Genomic DNA, 22,103 nt, shown 5'->3' with positions numbered 1-22,103 from the left:
AAACCCCACTTGCCTAGTTTCCAACATAACCCACAACCTCTAAGGATGCTTGCCACGGATGCACGCGAAACGTTAGGAGAGAATGCTACTGGAACATGGCCATACAGTCTGGAAAACTCACAGCCAACCAGACTCTGTTCTGCCATTTTCTCTCTCTTAAAGGAGAATCCAATCTTAAAATATTCCTGTTTTTGCCCTCATGAACAAATAGTAAACATACATATAGTTTTAATATATTTGAATACCTTCCCTAAGCTATCCCCAAGGGGACTCTCCTTCAAAGGGAGGCATTTTCTGCTCCCTCCGTCTCTTACTTTTTTGCCATTCCTACCAACGAAAGGTGGGCATCTCAAATCAAATAGACGTCTTTAAGAAATTGCATTGTTCTACAAAACTTCATTGTTCTAATTTCCTAACTCTATGGTCTTCAAGGGAGAAGGTTAGTTAGCGATGCCACAGCAATGAATGCTGGGATTTGTAGTTTAAGGGAGGACCATTTATAATTCTCAGCCAGAGAGCACTTTATCCTCACTAAACTACAAGCCCCAGAATTCCTCTGGATACAGTCGCGCCATAGGAAAGTTTTGACGTCCCAGCTCTTTTGGACTACATCTCCCAGACTTCCTGGTCGTTGGCTGAGCTGGGCGAGGCTTCTGGGAGTTGAAGTCCAATAGGTACCGCTGGTGTAGGAAGAAGCGGTATCTCTAAGGTTTCTGAATCGTTGAGGGCGCGTTCTGATAAGAGTTGGATCCTCCTCCTCCTCCTCCCGTCATGCACCGCGCCGCCGTTGCCTTGGTGGAAGCCGAGAGCGGAAGGGGTTTGAAGTGGAAGGCGGCAAGGCCGGCGGCTGCGGTTGGGAGCCGGAAGTGGGCGCGCATGGCGGATCCTAGGGGAGAGGAGCTCAGCCTTATGGACAGGGGCATCAAAAGGTGGCTGGCTGATCATGCCTTGCAAGGGTTGCTTTTTTGAAAGGTTCAAGGAGCATTTGCAACATACAGGGCATCTCAAAAACTGCTTTGATAGTTTATAATTCTGGATTTATTTTATTTATTATTTGCAGCTTTCCTCAGCTTTGACAGTTGTTTATTATTATTAATAATAATAATAATAATACATCCTTCCATAATGTATGCCGTTTTGACAGTTTATAATTCCGTATCTTTTATTTATTATTCTTATTTTTGCAACCTTCCCCAATGTATACACCTTTGACATTTTATGATTATGGATTTTTTTAATTTGTGCGCACTTTCTCATTATGTACAGCTTTTACAGTTTATTTTATGTTATCATTTTATTTCTTTATTTTATTTTTACCTTTCCACAATATATACAGCTTTGACATTTATAATTCTGTAATTATTATTATCATTATTTCCAATTCTGGGATGGGGAGAGGCTTTGCATTTCTCCCTTCTTTCTTCCATTATTATTATTATTATTGTATTTATATGCCATTTTTTCTCTTAAATCTTTAAGAGATTAAATTAAAATAATTTCTATCTCTACAGGCTTAGTATTAAGGAAACAAACACAGCCATGTGAATACTAGTTTTTTTGTTTTAAATCCTGCTTGATGTGGGGACTGCATGCTTTAAATATCTGACAAGTGCTATGGCATATAGATGCTTCTGATGACTATGATGCTTCAAATGGAAAATGTCCTAATGTTGCTTGCTTTTCATTTGTAGTTTAGCAGAATTAGCTTTACGTCCAAATCTCCACACGCTCAACCTGCACTGTAACCAGATCTCCAGGATTGAAAGGCTTGACCACTTAGTGAACTTGCAGCACCTGGATCTTTCATCCAACCACATTTCCTGCATCAAAGGGCTAAGCTCCCTTGCAAGCCTGCGTACCTTAAACCTGGCTTGTAACTTGATTACAAAAGTGGAAGGTTAGTCGTTGCATGGATCGTTGTTCTGTTGCTTGTGTTTAATATTACAGTTTTGAGGTTGATGGTGCACTTCCTCTTCTACACACAGAACAGCTTTTCATATTTATAGTGGTTGAGATCCAGGGAAGGGTCCCCACAGGAGAAATTGAGAGGTAGTTTCTACTGATTTTCCACAATTTTATAGAATAGGAATCACTAACTTTGGTAAGTCTGGGCACCAATGTTCTGCCCTTGGGATCTTCTAGGGCACTGCTTCTTAAACTGTGGATCCCTTTAGCTCAGTGCTGGTGTCCCAAAACATTTGGCCACAGTAAAAGTTTTCTGAAGGTTGCCCAGTTGCTGTTTTCAACATTTGCACACATTTGTTGTATAGTGTTTACAGTGGACTTTGCAGAAGATGCTTCAGCTGAACATCATAAAAAGGAAATCTAGCCTGTTAGCAAGCCTTGCAAATGCTGATTTATAATAAGTAAAGGTTTGATTTTTCTACTTATTTTATGTACCTATATACCAGGGGTCACATAAAAATTTATCAGGCAAAAAGGGGTTGTGAGTAGGAAAAAGTTTAAGAAGCCCTGTTCTAGGATTCATAATGGTTTGCCAAAGGTGACCTTCCAAAATATACAAAGAAAACTGGAAAATGTCCAAAGGATGTGTGGTTTTGAAAACCATGTTTTTCTTGTTTTTGTTTTTTTGTTAAGAAAAGTCACATGTATTATTTCTAAAGACTTCCAAGAGAGACAGTTAATCCTTTTCTAGCCAGAGAAAGGAAGCCCAGAGTGATGCTTAGGGCTTCAAAAACCTCTTTGTCCCCTAAAACAGCTTTTGAAGGTGCTTTAGCAGAATGAATAAATAAAAAGGTATCTCCTCCTCCGTTCTCCAGTGGGAGGATTCTCTGAACTACTCTGCTCATGGGAAGTATGGAGTCAAATCAATATCTCATGATCTTTCTACTGCTTGATTCAGGAACTGTTGAAAATACCTCTTTTCTACCTGATTTTGCATTTAATTCTGCACATTAGTGGAAAAAGCTGACTTAATGTATGCACTGCAGGTTTTTCAAATAACAGTATTTTGAACAATACATACAACCAATACCATATTTGGTATGGTAATTGACATCTCTGCTCATTAGTATGATCATATTACACCAATATTAAAATCACTCCACTAGCTACCAGATGGTTTTTAGGCAAGGTACACAGTGTTTGTTGTAGCCTTTAAAAGTCCAGGTTTAGATATGGGTTCGTATAAGATTGTCGTCTTCCATAGAATCTGACATAACCTCAGGTTTTCAGTCAGGCTGTCAACTATTAAGCAGAGGGCTTCCATGTTGTAATCTTTTGTTGCAGGGTGACGCATTCTTCATCTCTTGTTTTATATAGTTACTGAATCTTTATTTTTCTAATCTCTTTCTAGGATTGGAAAAGCTATTTAACTTAACTAAACTGAATTTGTCATACAACCAGATACATGACATTACAGGTAAGAAATACTCAGCCAGATCATTTCCGTAGCTGTTCAGCTATTGTTAGATAATTTGTGTAGCATTGGGATCTTCTGCTGAAACCTCAAACAAATGAATTACTTTTAGTGCTGAGATTAAATTTTGATTGTAGCCTGCTGCAAGTGAATGATTGAACTATATCATATTGTATTTTGAAATAGAATGATGATATGTTTTAGTAGAATGTCTGTGTAAAATAATTTACCCCAGATTCTACTGTAGATCAGTTCATGGAAAAATGATCTTATGCATATATTCCATATAAATAAGTTTCCACAGCTTTGTTACAATTAGGATTTGAATAAGACTTCAAGTGTTGCTACTGGATAGACACTTCTTAATATTTTTTCAATAATAATAAAAGGCAGTGTGTATCTTAGAGAGCTATTCCTTCAAGAGCATGAAACCAAGACACTTGAAACTTGGCAAGTAGACAAATGAGACTCTAGAGCTGTGTTCCAATGTTTTTTTTATGCACTTCACTTTTTGGCAGTTGCTTGAACAGCTCATAAGGAGCAGGACCTATAGGCCTGCCCTACTAGTAAGCAGCTACATGCCAAAGAAATGAGATGAGCAGATATGGGGCCTTTTGAGGGCGCACCATTACAGCAGTTGTGAAGATGCAAGTTATTTGAAAAACAGGGTGCTTAGAGCCAGCAGATCATGTTGGCCTTTATTTATTTATTTATTTATTTATTTAATTTCCGCTCTTCTCCCCCGGGGGACCCAGAACGGTCTTACACGATGGCAGAATTAGATGCCACATATAAGACAAATGTAGTAAAACCAAACATAAAACACAATAAAAAGCCGGTATCCAAATCAAATTAAAACAATAAAAACCATGTGACCATGTTTTCCTTTGACACTGGTATACAATGCTGGAAAAAGTGTGTCCAGTAGCATAGAATAGGACTGAATTCTAGTAATTGTGTCCAACGCTGGCAGCTGATTAATGTTGCTTGAAGGACTTCATGGAATACCCTTTCCCAATTTGCTGATAAAATTTGGCTATTTTAGAAACGGAAGGAAAATGATATATTAAATCGAATCCAGACTAAAGTAGAACTATTTCATCAATTGGATTTACCTTTCTGTTGTCTCACCATTCAACATTTAGTTGAAGGAGTCTAATCTAGCTGAAACTAAGCAACATGATTCCACTTATTCTTTGTTATTTAATACAATTGCTTTAAAAATATACTGGCATCTCTTGAAAAATGTCCATTCAAATATTGTTTCTGTTTATAACAGGACTTCTATCTCTTCGTGGGCCCAGTTGTAAAATCAGTCACATTGAGCTTCATGGTAATTGTATAGACAACATTAACCATTTGCTTCAGTGCCTGAGTGGATTACAATACCTGACCAACCTATCTTTAGAGAAGAATGGAAAAAGCAATCCAGTGTGTTCCAAAATAGGTAAGAATGATGCTCAGGATGCAATTACGGGTTACCCAGCAGATCTTGCCTTGTCTTGTAAATAATTCATTCATGGTAACAAGATGGGATTAGATTCCTTCAGAGTCCTTTCCAACTCTATGGCTATGCTGTAGCATGTGAAATCAAATGGATATTAATAAGGTCTAGAAAAAGTCATTACCCACATGAAAGGACTGCTTTGGATTTGGGAACTGCTGTTCTCATTCAGCATCAGCTTGGTCACAAACAGCCATCCCACAAGCAGAAGGGAATCATTGGTTACAAACCCATAACTTGGTCTGTCAATGATTTTATGTTTTTGTTTCAGGTGACAAAATGAAATGTTCCTTTATTTTACAATAAATGATATTAGCAAAACTTTTGAGCGATCCCTTCCAAAAAGTCCAAACCCAAATCCTTCCTTGGGAAGTAATAGAGGAAATAATACATTCAATATTGTTTTAAGGTTATAGAGAGATCCTCCTTCAGGCTTTACCACAACTAACTGTCCTCGATGGAAAAAATATATTTGGTGAACCAGTAAACTTGGTGGAAGCAAGCTCATCAGATTTGAAGTGTTTAGAAGGTCTTTTAGACTGCTTGACGTCATCGAGTTCTCCTATAGATGATGAAGAGGTACTGTGATTGTATTTTTTTTTACCCACTGAAAACATACAGGCAGTTCCCAAGTTACAAACAAGATAAATTCTGTTGGTTTGTTCTTAAGCTGAATTTGTTTGTAAGTCAGAACAGGTACATTTTAAGTGTAACTCCAGCCATACTGAGGGGCACATTTCTCTTTCTTCCTGTTGTCTTACTGTCAATCTGAACTATGAGTCATTTGTAAATCAGATGTTTATAAGTCAAGGACTGCCTGTATGTGTTTTCCGCTATATAATTTACAGTTTGCTTCTTTCTTGTTGAATAGAGTTGTGTTAATTTACCAGTGCTAACACCTCGCATTGATCAGGTGTTGGCTCAGTTTCGCCAACGTGCAGATATACCAACCTGGCCTATCACTAGCTCATCCACTGAGGTCATATCTTCTTCTGAACCAGAACAAACCAAATGTGACAATGACATGAGAATAAAAAAACTTGAGGATCAGATATCACACCTCCTGGAAAAGGTAACAACTTATTATGTCTTTCAACCCAGCTTTGCAAATGTTTCTATGTCGTTGCACTTATATCTCATAGAACAAAATCAAGAGAACATTGAAATTTTCATATGGAAATCTAGTAATACTGTCCTTTTACAGTTACATAAGTAGGTGTGAAAACCGAGGCACATACTTTTCTGTTGCTTATCTCTCACAGTCTCTAGATGGATTCTTTGAAACAACAAGCTCTTGTCTTAATTTGCCCTAGTATGAAACAATTGGAGAAAGTGGAGCTGGATCTTGTCTTTTCCATCTCTCTGCTACTAATTGAGTATACTTTATTTGCCATAGTTTTCTCATTACACTTTTATTTACTCAATGCAGCTACAAGATCATATCCAACATCTAAACAGAAAGGTTTCCATTATGTGATGTTCACCTGTAATTTAGAGGACGTGATTGAACAGCCACCTACTTAACTGAAAGAATTGACTCTTTTTTCCACCTCATTTACCCACCCGTCTCACAATTTCTATATCTTTGAATGTGCTGTGGTCTGAATGGGCACAAATGTGTGCTTCCATTTTAGGAAAGATTACTCTTAACAAAGCCACTTTAGCTCCTGCAGTCCCTTAATGGAGTGAACAACAAGGCAGGTTCTTAGTGGCAGAGTAGCATTAGCCTGTATCTTAATCAAAAGCGCTGAAGCTCTCAGTTCAGTTTTATACACATTGTGACTTGAAATAAAATGTGCACCTTATTTGGCTAGTTTAAAAAATAATGGACATTTTCTTCTGATATTCATATACAGTAGAGTCTCACTAATCCAAGCTAAACGGGCCGGCAGAAGCTTGGATAAGCGAATATCTTGGATTATAAGGACTGATCAAGGAAAAGACTATTAAACATCAAATTAGGTTATGATTTTACAAATTAAGCACCAAAACTTCATGTTATACAACAAATTTGACAGAAAAAGTAGTTCAATACGCAGTAATGTTATGTTGTAATTACTGTATTTACGAATTTAGCACCAAAATATCACGATACATTGAAAACATTGACTACAAAAATGGCTTGGATTATCCAGAGGCTTGGACAAGCGAGGCTTGGATTAGTGAGACTCTACTGTATTCTCATATGTGGTGCTGTTATGTTTGCTGTATAACCAACCTTTATGAAAAGAGATTTATCTAAAATTGATTGGTCTTAAGATCAGAAGTGAGTTTTGAATATAGCTTTTTTATTTTCAGGTGACTAATTCTTCTAAACCTGGCATTGCCCTGAATGTTCTCAAAGCAAAAAGAGAGACAGATCTTACTTCAGAGAGTGATGGGGAAAGTAAAAAAGGGAACAGAAAGGTTGCTAAAAGAAGCAAGCTGCCTACTTACCGAAAAGCAACTTTACCTACCAAGTACCATTCTCAAAAAGGCAAAATATCAGACAGGTAATTTCAGTTCAGCTATGACTTCTTCCATGTTTACTTTCATTCCTTTATCTATTTATTTGATGGGAAAGCTCTGCTATATTCAGTAGGGCTTAATTTTGAGTAGGCATGTTTAATAAGCATATTCTAAGTTGCCTTTAATATACATGCAGGTGGCACCTATTAGATCTTATATATCATCACATAATTTCATTTTGCAGGCAACCCTAAATAAGCTTCTCTTGGAAATAAATTCTCTAAGTTGAATACCGGTATGTCTTGGCTTCCATGTTAATGGATCAGGGTTGGAGTGAAAAGCCAGATGGTTCCAGATGGCTGATTATAATTTCTAATCCATCTGGAGACTAGGTTTGTTATTTTTTTAAAAAGAAAAAAATAAGTAATGAAGGAAAAATATTGAAGGAAATGAAAGCTCAACAATAGCTTTGTGATAACTGCAATTTAAACAATACAATTAACCATAAGATTGTCTGTAAAAAGTATGTCTGCAACTTTGACTGCAAACAATGTCATCCTACAATTAATTTTTTATGTACTTGAAAGTATTTTAAATGTAATTATTTGGTAATGCTTACAAGTCCTAATTCAAGAGGTTGGTGTGTTACTGTTTCTATCTGTAAATATGTAATTTCTGTGTCATTTTAGGGAAGAAGAGCAAACCGGCAGAAAATCAAAAAATCCAGAATCTCATGTCAAAGAATATGAAACGTCAAGTCCAACTTCAGAAGTCCCAAGCCTGGAAATAGTTGGGAAATCACCCAAGAAACTGACTGGGCAGAAAAGTAAAGTCAAAAAACTAAAAATCATGGATTCTAACACACCGGAAGAGTCCACTTACAGGGTAACCATATTTCAGTGTTTTGATGCCAAGATAATCATAGCCTTTCTATATATGTTTAATAATTTTCTCAGTACAAAAGCCATACTATGTTGGAGAGAACGATTCTAGTCTAGACTTCCACTGATCTCGTGAAGATTTTTTTTTCATACTGAAGAATATTCAGTCAAACACTTTGCTTAGAGTATAACATGGCTAGAACTGATCCTGTATAGACTTCAGAGCTGATAACCTTATTTTATAAAGTTTAGACAGAAATTTTGGAATATACATCTGTTTTGCAAAGAACATTTCACCATGTTTTTATTCTTTGTACAAATGAAACTGGTTAAAACCTGAATCTTGGCACCTCTAATAGATGTGCCTAGTGTTTTTCTTTTGTTTACAAAGGCTATTGAAGAAGCAAAATCGTCCCCCTACCCCCTTTCCGCAATATTTTTGGGCTTTATTGTTGATCATTAAAAAAAAAAACAATCCCTATACCATGCTGGTCTGGCATCATAGTTTCAAAACCCTTACTCTAGTGTAGCAGGTTACATTGTCGGAGCAATGGGCATATAAGATATGCTATGCCAATTAACTCATTTCACCTCCAATTTCTTTTCCAAAATGTGACTTTTTCTTTCTGGTTCAGGCACTAATTCAAGAATTAGATCAGGAAAGAGAGAAGAGATGGAAGGCTGAAGAAGCTGAAAAGAAAACAAGAGAAAATCTCAAACTGCTGCAGAATCAAGCCAAAGAAGAAAAAGATATTCAAAGTATGGCAGTATATACTACAGATAGGTAAAGCACTTTACTAAAAAAAGACTGAACAACTTTTTCCATCTACTTTCACGATTTTAGTTAACACAGAAAGAACTTAAAAGCAGTAAAATGATTCCAGTCAGTACATGTAGGTTGGCCTGCAAATAATCCAGAAGGCAGTTTCTGAATAAACAATCTGGAATATTTTTGACTTTCAGTGTTAACTTTCAGATTGAGAACAAATGGTCACTAAGGTAGGAAGTCGAGAAGAAAATTTATCCCAATGCTTTTGTTAGGCTTAATGTTAGAAATATTACATAAAATATTCATTCAAGTAATTTTAAGTGAGAGCCAGTGTGGTATAGTGGTTTGAACAATAGATTGGGGGTTTGGACAGGATTTGAACCCCACTCAATGATGGAAAACCACAGAGGGCCCTTGGGTAATTCACACTTTCTCAGCTTCAAAGGGAGGCAACGGCAAAATTTTCTGAACAAATTTTGCTATGAAAGTCCTGTGATAGGGTCACCATTAGTAAGAAAGGACTTGAAGGACTTGAAGTTTCCCTTTGGTCTCTGATAGGTGTTGATGCACTTTGAGATGAGAGCAAATTTTAAAAATTGAAATACCTGAAGAGTTGCAAAAGAAAGCAGATGACTTTATTGTTATTGAAAGTAGAAACCATGGTTAGGTAGGCTTTCTTAATTCACTGAGAACCAAAAGCTTTAAGGAATTATTCTGGTATTTCAGTTTTTTTATTTAAAAAATACCCTTAATGTGTTTAAATAGCTTCATCACTTAATTTTTAACAAAGATAGACATTCTATGTTTATTGTTCATTTCCTCCTCCAGGCTAAGAGAGCTGATTTTAAGAGAAAGAAATGCAAAGACAAAACTTCAGATTGATTCTCAGCAATTGAAAGAAGAAATAGGAAGACTTAGTAAAGAATTGAATTGGTCAAAGCAGAAGGAGGAGGATCAGCAGAAAATGTTGCAAACTTTAGAACAAAAACTGTCCAAAATGGAAACACAAAGGGTACAACAGCAGACTTCAGAGGTACCATCTTTTTTCATTGCAGGAGGAAAATATGGTTTATTTGGTGCTCTGATGGTATATCTTGTATATAAGAGAATTTTAGCAGCTGCAACCCAACATGCAAATGTGACAAAAATGATATTTGATAGGAATAAAAGGCTTAATTTTTCTTGGCAGCCAGTCACTTTAATTGTTACTGATTTTGTGAGTCATATTTATGGATAAGTCATATTGGTATTTTAGAAACCTGCAAGTCTATGTTTTGTTCCTGGACCAAAGAACTAGATACTCATAAGAACAAAAAGGCTGTACTGGATCTGATAAAAGACACCAAAGTCAATCCAGCATTCTTTTCCCACAATGGCCAACAAGATGGAAAGGTCATGAACAGGGCATAAATGTAAAAATAGTAGTAGAATCACAAATAACAGTATGGGGAAAATGGGCAAATCTGCCAAAAAATGTTCTTGATAGTACTAAACCATGACTGCTGTGATTTTTTAAAAAAATCCTGATTTGCAATATAATGCAGATGAAACAAATTCAAGCTGCGGATCTTAAAGCTACAGCAGCTGAAAGGGAAGTGCAGTTACTTCGAATATCTCTTCGGCAACAAAAGGAGAAGACACAACAAGCCCATGAACTTCACATGTTGAGAGAGCAAGAACACAGGTGTGTGCTTTCTGACAATCCCATGAGCGAAAACAGACACCGTTATTTATAGGTGATGAAGCACTATCCAATTCATTCACTCAAATGTGGTTTGCCTGAGTAGGAAGAACTCAGTTAATTTAGTATTTGTGTTCTTTTTTTCATTCCAGAAAAGAACTCGAAACTCGGGTTACATTAAACGGCTCAGAATTCCAAGAAGCTCTGTCAAAAGAAGTTGCTAGAGAACAGCAGAGGCATGAACACCATATCAAAGAACTGCAGGAGAAAGTGCACCAGTTAAATCAGAATTACAAAGATTTAGAAGATGAGTTTCGTATAGCATTAACTATAGAAGCCAAAAGATTTACAGAGGTGAGAACTGGAAATGTAGGGAGAGTATAACATTCTGAACTCCTCTCCTTGTAGGCCATCTAGAAAATTTAGTCCTTTTTATAATAATTTGAGAGTTATGTTTTTCAGGGCAATAAATGATGAAATATGAATTAAGGCAAAATTGATTTAAAATCTGATTTAAATAAAAACATTCATGTTTGATGTAAATACTTATTAAATAGGACATACTAAGTGGCTTATTATTAGTTTAGTATATTTTCATCCTGTCCACAGAAACAATAGTGCTGAAGACTGCTAACATCATTAAATCAGTGAAACTATTGGGTTAAAATACCATTAAAATGTTTTGATTTTAAAATCTCAGAGTGCCATTGTACAGTTCTTTTTAATCTTTCTTCCTAGGCCTCTGGAGGTAGAGATCTTATAGAGAAAGACATTTTGCCCTCAAACTCCCCACTCCCAAGTCCCTTCTGTTCTTCCTGGGTCCCTTAACTCACTGAAGTTAGAGAAAGTGGGGGGAAATGGGCAGGCTGACGCATGGAATTGGGGGAGTTTTTGATTAAGACTTAAGATCTCACAGCGCTCTGCCACACATCAAGGGGTGGCTGAGATTTAGAATCATGGGTTAATTTAGATAAAAAATATTATTATATTATTGTTATTAATGTTATTATTGTTATTATTATTATTAGTTTGTGATGGAAGTAGTCAAAATGATCTGGAAATAGTGTCAGAATGCTAAATGCTACTTTTCTCTCACTTAGATGTGTAGGTTCCTCATTACTCTGCTTGTATTGTCGGGACTGATATCAAATGCTATTTTTTATTTACTTATACTTTACAGTTATATCCTGCCTTTTATCCAGTTAGCTCAAGGCAGCATAAATGGCTCTCTTCCCAGCATCTTCTCACAACAATCCTTTCAAGTGAGATTAAGGGTAGTGTGAATGACCGTAACATACTCAATGAATTAATGCTCTCCTCCAGACTACATCCTCCCATTCTTCAAACACAAGAATTGATTTGCCTACTTTTTCAACTTTCCATTTCAAAATTTTAAATTGGCACTTCCAAATGGGGACAATAGTCTTTCTGTACCTGCAGATAAAGCAGCCACTGTGAATAATTGGTTTAGCGACTGAAAGTAGACTGTTTCCGGGTGTTTAGCTAAAGACGCCTCCCAATTCATTAGATAGGCTTTCTTTTAAATAACTTATCAAAATACAGTGGCTATATAGTTCACCACTAGCTCTTCAGCGTATTATGAATCATGGTATTTAGCATTTACAGGGTTTTTTTCTTTACAAGGTAAATCAGCCTTCTTAAGAAGGTTATATATCCAATTTTAAGAGAGAAGTCTGTTTTTTTTTCAAACTGTTGAAATGAATGCCAAGCACTCATGCCACTGATGTGCAAGCTGAGAACTCAAAAGTGCATTTTCTAGTTAATATCTTGCCATCCATCAGAATGTTAGATTGTAGTTTTTATTCTGGACAAAACAACTGTTATAGTGGTACTCTTTTCCCTCAACTTTTTGTTCATGCTGCAATAGGTAAAAGAAGCCTTTGATAACATTGCCACTGAGCTGACTGAACATAAGCACGCTCTTGTTCAGTCTCAGCAAAAAGAAAAGCAATCAGCTGCACTAGTCCAAGAGTTGACATCCATGGTGAAAGAACAAAAAGCTAAGATTACAGAACTGATTAAATTGAAGCAAGAAACAACTTACAATATGAAAGTAAGTAGTTTTAATATTGTATCCTCTTCTGTGCTGTATTTTATATTTAAATAGAAGGAGCCTTGCATCATAACAGTATAGATGCACTTCATGTCACTGCTCTTCAGTTATGTTTTCAAAGAGGTAGCCATTTATTTATTTATTTATTACAATATTTATATCCTGCCCTTCTCACCCAACAGGGGACTCAGGGCGGCTATGTTAGTTGTGTAACATAAAAAAGAGGAAAGGAGAGCAAAGGGGAAATGGAAAATGACATTACCTTTAAGACTGTTTTTTATTTTAGTATGAGCCTTGATGGATATAAATCCACTTCTTTGGATATAGAATGATATTAAAGTCTGATCTGGGATGTCCTTTGCCATAAAATTTCAAAGGACTGGGTGAGGTGCTGCTACGGATTTTTCAGATCTTTACCATGGTTAGTTGATGTTGATTTGTCAAATTTTAAAACCTAGTTTGGACTAGTTAGCCCCAATACACCTTTTCACCCAGCACTACACAATGTTCACATAATTCAATAAGTAAAAGTTTATTAATGGTTATAAAAGAAAAAAGTAAGTCAAAAAGGAAGCAGCAAAAAGTACAAAAAGTAATTCCCGAGTTCAAGAGACCATCAGCTTTTGACCCAAGTCATCAATCACAAAGCAATCCACAGAGACTTGACTTAACACCAAGCAAAAGGTGTTAAGCCTCCTTAAGCAGGCTATTGTCCAAAAGTTACGTCCTTAGACATGAACAGGAACACAAGAAAGACAAAACCTCCAAGAACATGCAGCCCATAAACAGGAATCAAACCAAGAATCTTGAAATACATGAAACAGGAACTTAGGGCCAGAAATGGGGAGCTGTTTTCCCTTTCTTCAGCATTGTTTTAAGGTAACTGGATCCGGAAAAAGCATCTCCCACATTCTCCTCCAAAGGCCACTATGGCCTATTCTCATGGGAACTGTTATCACTTTCTCCCATTGCCTGGGAACAGCCTGGAGATTCCAAAACATCTCCCTCCAGGCCCTTGCTGTCATCCACAGACTCCTTTAAAGTCAGAGGTTGCAACTCATCAACGCCTTCCTCATACTCTGAGCATTCAGAAAGCTCATTTGATGCTTGACAGGCTACAACAACCTGAGGCTTTAATATCACTCTGCACCTGAAGGAGTGGAATTATAACCACGATAGCTCATGCTAAAATAAAAAAGTTACTCTTATGGCCATCCAGAAATTGCTGAACTACAACTTGCACCATCTTTGGACTTTGACAATAATGGCTAGGGAACCTGTGAGCAGATCAGATCAATAAACAGCCTAATGTGATTATTTTTCTGCTTTTTTTTAAGAGTCGGATTCGAGCACTTGAAAATATGGCGGAGGAAGATAAACAGAAGACAATTCAGCTTGAGCTACTTAAACAGGAAAAATCAAAACTTATTTCACAGATAACAGCCCAAGAATCTATTATTGATGGATTAAAAGCAGAAAGGAAAATATGGGGAGAGGAGCTAGCACAGCAGGGTAATCATTCAGAATAATCTGTTTTGTCTTTGTAGGATATAAATAAAGAATGGAGCTGTAACTGGTGATTCTGTGATAATTCCCTGCAAAACATCTAGTTTGTCATGACACTCTACTAGAGCATATTGACAGCAAAGCATAAGTAGCTGTAGCATCTAAGAGGCACTGATCCCAATCCAGCATGTTCCTGTTGGGCGGTGGGGATGTCACACATGCAACTACTTTTTGATTTCTGACAGCATCTAGGTATCTATCCCTCTACACCATGAGTTTCTACAAATTAGTACCCAGAAACCTTTTTTCTCTTAAAAGGTATCTCTCTTTGCAAAAGCCTAGGCATGCTGTCTCTGTTGTTATGCTGAAAACAATTTTCTGAAAACAGTTTTCAAATGATTGCTATAATAATCTGTACACTGCTTTTCAAAAAGTCGGTGTTCTGAGATGATTTCCTGTAGTATTTCTAGGAGTGTTCAGAAGATGGTAAAGAAGGGGGAGATGTCTTTGCTTCCTTTTGCACTTTCTCAAACTGGCAGATTAACTTGACTGTCTACAGTACTGAAATAGCCACGCATTTTTGTGTGTTTGTGTATATTTGTCTCTTTTTTTTTTAACAGGAGTTTCTCTTGCTCAAGATCGGGGGAAACTGGAATCCAAAATCGAAATCCTATCTGCTGAGAACGAGGGTCTGAAAAAGCAAAATGAACGTATCAATGATGCATTAAAGATAAAATCTAAAATAGTGGAGGACCAAACGGAAACAATTAGAAAGTTGAAGGAAGTAAGGAGTGTCTCAAAATTCTACTAAGCAACAGAGACTGAATTAACATTATTTTAATGATAAACAGAACACAGATATGGGACCGTTATTGTGATAGGAAGTACTTCAGAGATTGGATGTTAGCTTATAAATCCTGTTCTCTATCCAACATCTAAATGGCCCCATTTTATCTACTCCTGTTCTCCTTTGTGTTGCTATTATACAAAAAGTAATTTTAAAAAGTGGAAACAAATTTTACACCCAGTCCTGCAATAACTAATGTTAAATAACACTGAGTGATTAATTTGATTCCTGGCATGCTATTGATTTTGCCTTTCAGCTTTCTCAATTATTTAAATGTAGCTGAATTGTCCAAAAAACCCCCAAAGTGTTAGTCTCACAGCAGTGAAAATTTGCTAAATCAAAATATTTTAAAGTCCTTACAGGAACGAGATGAACGAATTAGAAAGCATCGTGAAGAAAGTACTGAAATTCAGAAGAGACTTCAGGCACAGCTGGAAGAGAAAGAGACACAACTGGATGACTTTATGGAAAAGTTAGAAAGGCAAACTGAGAGAAAAGAAGAACTCAAACAACATTTGCAGGAAAAAGATATGGAGCTTGAAGCAATTAAGAAATCTTATAGGCGAGTAAAACTAGTAACATTTTCTACACGTGTTAATATACTGTGCATTACATTCAGGCATAACAGAAAGATTAAATATGATTAAACTCTTTCCCTCCCCCTTGAAATACTTGAAAGCCACTTCTTGGAACAGTAAGATTTAAATCTAACAAATAAAGTCGGATGTGATTTCCCTCCTTTGTGCATTGTGAGCAGTTCATGAAACCAATTCTGAACATGCCCATTATGTTTCAGTGCAATGAATAAGAAGTGGCAAGATAAAGGAGGCTTATTGAGCAAGTTGGAAGCACAGGTTAAACAAATGAAAGAAAACTTTGATACCAAGGAAAGGCAACTGATTGAGGAAAGAGATAAAAGTCTTCAAGCACAGAGGTAAATAAATATATCAGCACACATAATAGTAACCAAGGAATTTCCTAAGCACTCATTGTGTCATGTTTGGACAGATTGATTGGCTTCATTGAAAAAAAATCCAAGCAATGAAGTTTAAATATTGACATGTCTGGAGCTTACTAAGGTTTTCCTCATGTATCAAGTTGTATTTTGTTTTATAATGTTATGTTGTATTACCTATGTATAGGATTACCTATGGAGATCTGCTAAAACAATAGTGTAGCGATTAGTGTTGCCTATTAAACAACTATGCCAACCTGTTTAATTTGTCCTTTAAGGAAAAAGGAAAATATAGGTTGGGATAACAGCGCCAAAGTCCAGGGGCTTATTGAATAATATTTAGAAATAAGGATGCAATGTTCTTTTACAAATCCTAGTTTGTGTAATTCATAATCCAAGGTTTGGATGTTAAGATGTCCCAGCCTAATTTTTTATTAGGCAATGGTGGGATGGGGAATAAAAGCAGAAGTCTGTGTGCATCCGCATCAAGCTTTGTTAATATGGGGATTCAGTAAAGCAGAATTTCTGGTGTATCATATAAATGTAGTTATTCATTTCAAGATGGTGAGAATTTGAAGGAATCTTGTCTGTCTATATATATAAAAGAATGATGGAATCGCGGTGATGGACAAAACAACAAAACTAAAGCCCCCCCAACCCCAAAATTTGACCACACAACCCATCATCCACACCTCAAGGATAAGACAACAAAAGATCATGTCACGAACCTCCACGGGCCCAAAAAACCCCAAAAAACAAAAACGAGCCATATGCGCCTGCGCAAAAACGGACTCCTTGCGCTGACAGAACAACCTCCACCCCTCCCCTCTACACTTCCCACCATTTCCTACACTTGCCACCATTCCGCCCACCCTCCCCGATACACCGCCTTCAATTCACTCACCCAACGGCTCTCAACCTTTCTTTCAAACTTCTTCTACACCAACAAAATAAAGGAAACCTACTATCTCCACCCCTACCCTCAAAGCCCACTCCTACACGCTCCCATTTGGCCGCTGACACCGCCGACACCATCTTAGCCCAAACCCCACCACGGACGCTCCTCCCATCTTCCTACAAAACCCATCCCACGCACGCACCCACCCCTTCCCTCCGCGCTCACCTTTTCCCGCCATCTTCCCAGCACCACTCTTCAAGGCCTATGTCCCTTAAAGCAGCATGGCCGGCTCCCCTCACCCCTTCACAACAGCTGTTTGTATACCCCGGCGGGCACTGCCGTCCGTCCCCTCTTTCAGCAGCACAACCCAGCAATGCCTATGTCCCCTGAACCAACATGTCCGGCTGCCCTCGCCCCTCCTCCACTTTGACCGTCTCTGGGCCCGTGTTCACTGGCAGAGCAATGTTCTTCCCCCTGGAGGCCAGGAGCATTTGGCAAGGCACGGCGTTTCTGAACACATTCCCTACTGAAACCCTGGCTACACCCTACCCAAAGCGGCTCCTACCTTCACCTTTCCAGGACCCAAGTTAGCCCACCAACTTTTAGGGCTCCGTCTACACTCCAGAGTTAATGCAGTTTAACACCTATAACACCTCCCAACAAAAAATTCTCATCAAAACCTCTATTTTCTAAGGGCAACACTCATTTTTCTCTGAACTCTATGTTCAAACAAGGCATATGGGTACTTCTTTATCTACACACACATTATAACCACATAAAAATCATAACAACACTCTAAAACGAGATTTCAAGACAAAAAACTATCACGACCAGCTAACACCTCCCAAAAAAAAAATCCCCCACGGAGCAAACACCCACGCTTTAAAGCTCCAAGGCCATTACATTCTAATCAACCTGACCAGATCATTATGCCAAAAATACAACTATAAATACAATATATAATACAGTAGAGTCTCACTTATCCAATGTTCTGGATTATCCAATGCATTTTTGTAGTCAATGTTTTCAATATATCATGATATTTTGGTGCTAAATTCGTAAATACAGTAATTACTACATAGCATTAATGTGTAATGAACTACTTTTTCTGTCAAATTTGTTGTATAACATGATGTTTTGGTGCTTCATTTGGAAAATCATAACCTAATTTGATGTTTAATAGGCTTTTCCTTAATGCCTCCTTATTATCCAACATATTCGCTTATCCAACATTCTGCCGGCCCGTTTATGTTGGATAAGTGAGACTGTACTGTAATTCTTCTCCAAAAAAACAAAATCACCTCTAAAATCACGACAGTAAATACACAACAACATACTGAAAACAAGGGCATTCCACACCACCTAACACCTCCCAACAAAAGATTCCCCCAGGCTTTCAACCAACAACCTCTTCAAATATTCATCAACATACCTAATTACACCATTCATACTTCCTACACCAACACTATTAATTCCTATTCAACCTGGCCAACCACAAGCTACAAAGCTCCCAGGCTTCCAACCAGCAAGACTCTTCACTATTTTTCAACCAGACCAACCAACAATTCCTCTACATAAAAAAAACCCATCCTTTCAAACCATAAACCTACTCCGTCCCATTCAACCTCGCCTACCAACAATACCCTATATACAAAACAGCCACCCTTTAAAATACCAAAGCTATTCACTCCAATTCCAATTCCCACAGCAACACGTGGCGGGCCACAGGTAGTATTCCATAAAAGGTATTACTGAACAGTGTGTGTTTCAGAATACTGGAAGCATATTGAAAGTTTTCCACCCTCAAAACTTAAGATACAAAATGTTAGCAATATAACTCAGTGTTACCATAAAGACATTGGAGGGTGCATCTTGTGTTTAGGGCATTAACAGAAAAACTGCGTTCTGTGGATGATGCTTTCCGGCGGCAGCTTGAATCAACACTAGCAGCACATCAAGCAGAATTGCTCCAGCTTGCAAATGAAAAGCAAAAACAGATTGTGACAGCAAATGAAAAGGTAAAGTGGGACAGCCTCAGAAGAATAATCTACATGTGCAGAAAAGGAAAGTCCACCTTGTGATATCATTGTGTGTGTGTATAAATGTGTTTGCGTGTGTATTCTTTCTTTCAGAGAGAGAGCTTCTAAGCCAATGGTTCTCAACTTGTGGGTCTCCAGATATTTTGGCCTTCAACTCCCAGAAATCCTAGCAGCTGGTAAACTGGCTGGGATTTCTGGGAGTTGTAGGCCAAAACACCTGGAGACCCACAGGTTGAGAACCACTGTTCTAAGCACTTATCTTAAAAGCCTTAGAGAAGTGGTTCTCAACCTGTTGAGAACCATTGCTTTAGAGGTAAAACATATATACACACACACACACACACACACACACACACACACATATATATATACACACACACACACACACACACACACACACAGTGTGGGGGGAGAGAGCTTTTAAGCTGCCATCTTAGAAGCTTTAAAGGTAAAACATACTGCTTTGAATCCAATCTAGAATGAATGGATGAATTTGTGTGTGTGTGTGTATTTTCTAGGTTGGATTCAAGGTGCCATTTTTTACCTCTAAAACTTCTAAGACATGCTTATTTTCTACAACAGATGGCTTCAAAGCTGACCAACAATGTTTTGGTAATTTAATATGCTCAGAAGAAGCACATACAGTAGAGTCTCACTTATCCAAGCCTCGCTTATCCAAGCTTCTGGATAATCCAAGCCATTTTTGTAGTCAATGTTTTCAATATATCATGATATTTTGGTGCTAAATTCGTAAATACAGTAATTACAACATAACATTACTGTGGATTGAACTACTTTTTCTGTCAAATTTGTTTTATAACATGATATTTTGGTGCTTAATTTTTAAAATCATAACCTAATTTGATGTTTAATAGGCTTTTCCTTAATCCCTCCTTATTATCCAAGATATTCGCTTATCCAAGCTTCTGCTGGCCCGTTTAGCTTGGATAAGTGAGACTCTACTGTACTTGAAGGTTTCTTCTACAATTTTCTACCAGATACCAAATTTTTAGAATTGATTCTCAAATGGAATCTGACCGAAATCAGCTTTATTGATAATATCTCAATAGGAAGGTTTCTAGAAGCTTGAGAATAAAAAAAAAATTCCTGGAATAAGTTTATCTACTGTTTCTCTCTCTTTCAAACTTATATTTGAGATTGTACTGTGGTACTAGAAGTATTGTTTATTCCATTTTAGCAACTATACCTTTTTAATGCAGTAATGGAGTTTATGTACTAATTGGCATTGCTGTTTCAGAAAATATAATGAGGATTTTTGCTTTCAGAAGCAAATTTCCCAAATAGTTTTCAAGCTTTCCTTACTTTTCCATAATATGTTTTTAAATGCACATTCATAGCATAGAAAAAAAGACTGCAAGATGAATCCAAATGAACCTTTCAGTAACCAAATGTATTATAAGTGCATATTAAGGGATGACAAATTCAAAGAAGCATAACTTATTACTAGCACATTTTAAAATTTTGTCTTAGGTTTACCAGGTGGAAGAAGAAATGCGTCAATTGCTGCAGGAAACTGCAAGCAATAAAAAAGCAATGGAAGAGAAAATTAAACGACTTACAGTTGCATTGAGAGACATTCAGCAAGAACTGTGAAATACACACAAAAAGTGACAGTCTTTTAAGGGTTGGATGCTACATTCATGGAAATACTCAATGAATTGGTTCTTACAGCCTTGGAATTGAACAGAATTTTTTGGGAAGAAATTTCACTGGAAAAATGCTATATATATATAAAATCAGGAGTTACAGTTGCACTTTATGTACAATATTTTTTAAAATAAACAATGTTCTTTTGTTAATATGTCTATTAATGATTTTTTACAAGAAATTAAACACAGAACGTTCTACTACAGAACTATGAATAATTGAACTGAAAAGCATATAAGTTATGTAAGACCTTAGGTATCATTCAAATGGGCGACATTCCCTTTCTTGAAATTTCAATAGGCTAAAAGTGGTTGTCATACAGAACTAGGTCACGAAAACTCACTGGTGACTGCAGAAGTCACACTCTCTTGGCCTCAGAGGAAGGCCATCGCAATAATAATAATAATTCTTTATTTATGTTGCTTTTCTCCAACAATGGGGATCCAGAGTAGCTTCTAACATTTTAAAATACAATAACATCAACCACTGTCAACGCATAAATAAACATTTTAAACAATCACATAGTATATAAGCACCAAAACAATATACGTTAATTGTGTTGTCCTGTCCATTTACTGCACTTAGCCACCCTTAAGCTTTTCTGCAACCCCTTTCTGAACAAATCTTGCCAAGAAAACTTGGTGATAGGATCGCCATAGCTCTGAAATGGACTTCAAAGCACACAACTGTCAATGCAAACCTGTAAAGTCTTGCAGCTGTATAGAGTTGCAATCCTTTGCCTCTGTGAAGACTAAATGGCATCACTACATAAAGGATGCATCAACACCAAGCATGGGCAAACTTTGGTCCTCCATGTATTTTAACTCCCAAAATTCCTAACCGCTGGTGGGAGTTGAAATCCAAAACACGTGGAGGGCCGAAGTTTGTCCATGCCTGATCTACACTGTAGAATGAATGCAGTTCGGAACCTCTTTTACTGCCATGGCTCCTTGGGATTTGCAGCGCAGTGAGACAACAGCCTTCTTTGCTAGAGAAGACAAATAAAGACTGTAAAACTACAACACCCCACCACCACCACCATAATGTCAGCATTGACACCACTTGAACTGCCAACTTCATAAAACTACAACTTCCCATGATACCATAGCATTGTCATCGTGCAATTGTATGGGAATCATGGGATTTGTAGTTTTGCAGGCCCTTGAGTCTTTCCTGTCAGAGTCTTGCTGGTGCCTCACCACATTCTAGGATGCCATAGCGTTGAGCCCGTGGCAATCAAACGGAGGTACCTAAAGTGGGATTTGCAGTTTGGTGAGGCAGATAAAGGCCTTGCGAAAGTATAACTCCCAGGATTTCATAGCATTGAGCCATGTTACTTCAAACAGAGTCAAACATAATTAATTCTGGGTTGCTGTGAGTTTTCTGGGATGTATGGCCATGTTCCGGAAACATTTTCTCCTGACGTTTTGCCCACATCTATGGCAGGCATCCTC

The 22,103-nt window shown here is 37.4% G+C and overlaps 1 protein-coding gene across 2 annotated transcripts; it reads left to right on the top strand.

The window, feature by feature from the left end:
• The first annotated feature begins 700 nt into the window (after window positions 1-700).
• Window positions 701-20,801, top strand: lrrcc1 (leucine rich repeat and coiled-coil centrosomal protein 1). Of its 2 annotated transcripts, none has more exons than XM_008108430.3 (19): window positions 701-929; window positions 1,692-1,897; window positions 3,317-3,382; window positions 4,659-4,826; window positions 5,293-5,462; window positions 5,797-5,955; window positions 7,182-7,375; window positions 8,021-8,216; window positions 8,848-8,996; window positions 9,810-10,014; window positions 10,526-10,665; window positions 10,815-11,016; window positions 12,551-12,736; window positions 14,074-14,248; window positions 14,863-15,026; window positions 15,443-15,651; window positions 15,886-16,023; window positions 18,825-18,960; window positions 20,473-20,801. In XM_008108430.3, exons 1-19 carry the CDS (start codon window positions 772-774, stop codon window positions 20,593-20,595), a joined length of 3,144 nt encoding a protein of 1,047 aa, XP_008106637.1. In that variant the 5' UTR covers window positions 701-771; the 3' UTR covers window positions 20,596-20,801. The 2 variants fall into 2 exon arrangements, with proteins under 2 accessions (XP_008106637.1, XP_003219589.2); XM_003219541.4 differs by having other exon boundaries at window positions 5,755-5,955.
• Window positions 20,802-22,103: the final 1,302 nt, after the last annotated feature.

This window comes from Anolis carolinensis, chromosome 4 (assembly GCF_035594765.1).
Source record: "Anolis carolinensis isolate JA03-04 chromosome 4, rAnoCar3.1.pri, whole genome shotgun sequence".
Lineage (NCBI taxonomy): Eukaryota > Metazoa > Chordata > Lepidosauria > Squamata > Dactyloidae > Anolis > Anolis carolinensis.
This window is presented reverse-complemented; position numbering and strand designations above follow the sequence as displayed.

Coding starts and splice junctions, on each gene's coding strand:
- lrrcc1 (XM_003219541.4), top strand. CDS start 772: ATGCACCGCGCCGCCGTTGCCTTGGTGGAAGCCGAGAGCGGAAGGGGT. Junction 930..1,691: donor ATGGACAGGGGCATCAAAAG/GTGGCTGGCTGA, acceptor TTTCATTTGTAG/TTTAGCAGAATTAGCTTTAC. Junction 8,997..9,809: donor GCAGTATATACTACAGATAG/GTAAAGCACTTT, acceptor TTCCTCCTCCAG/GCTAAGAGAGCTGATTTTAA.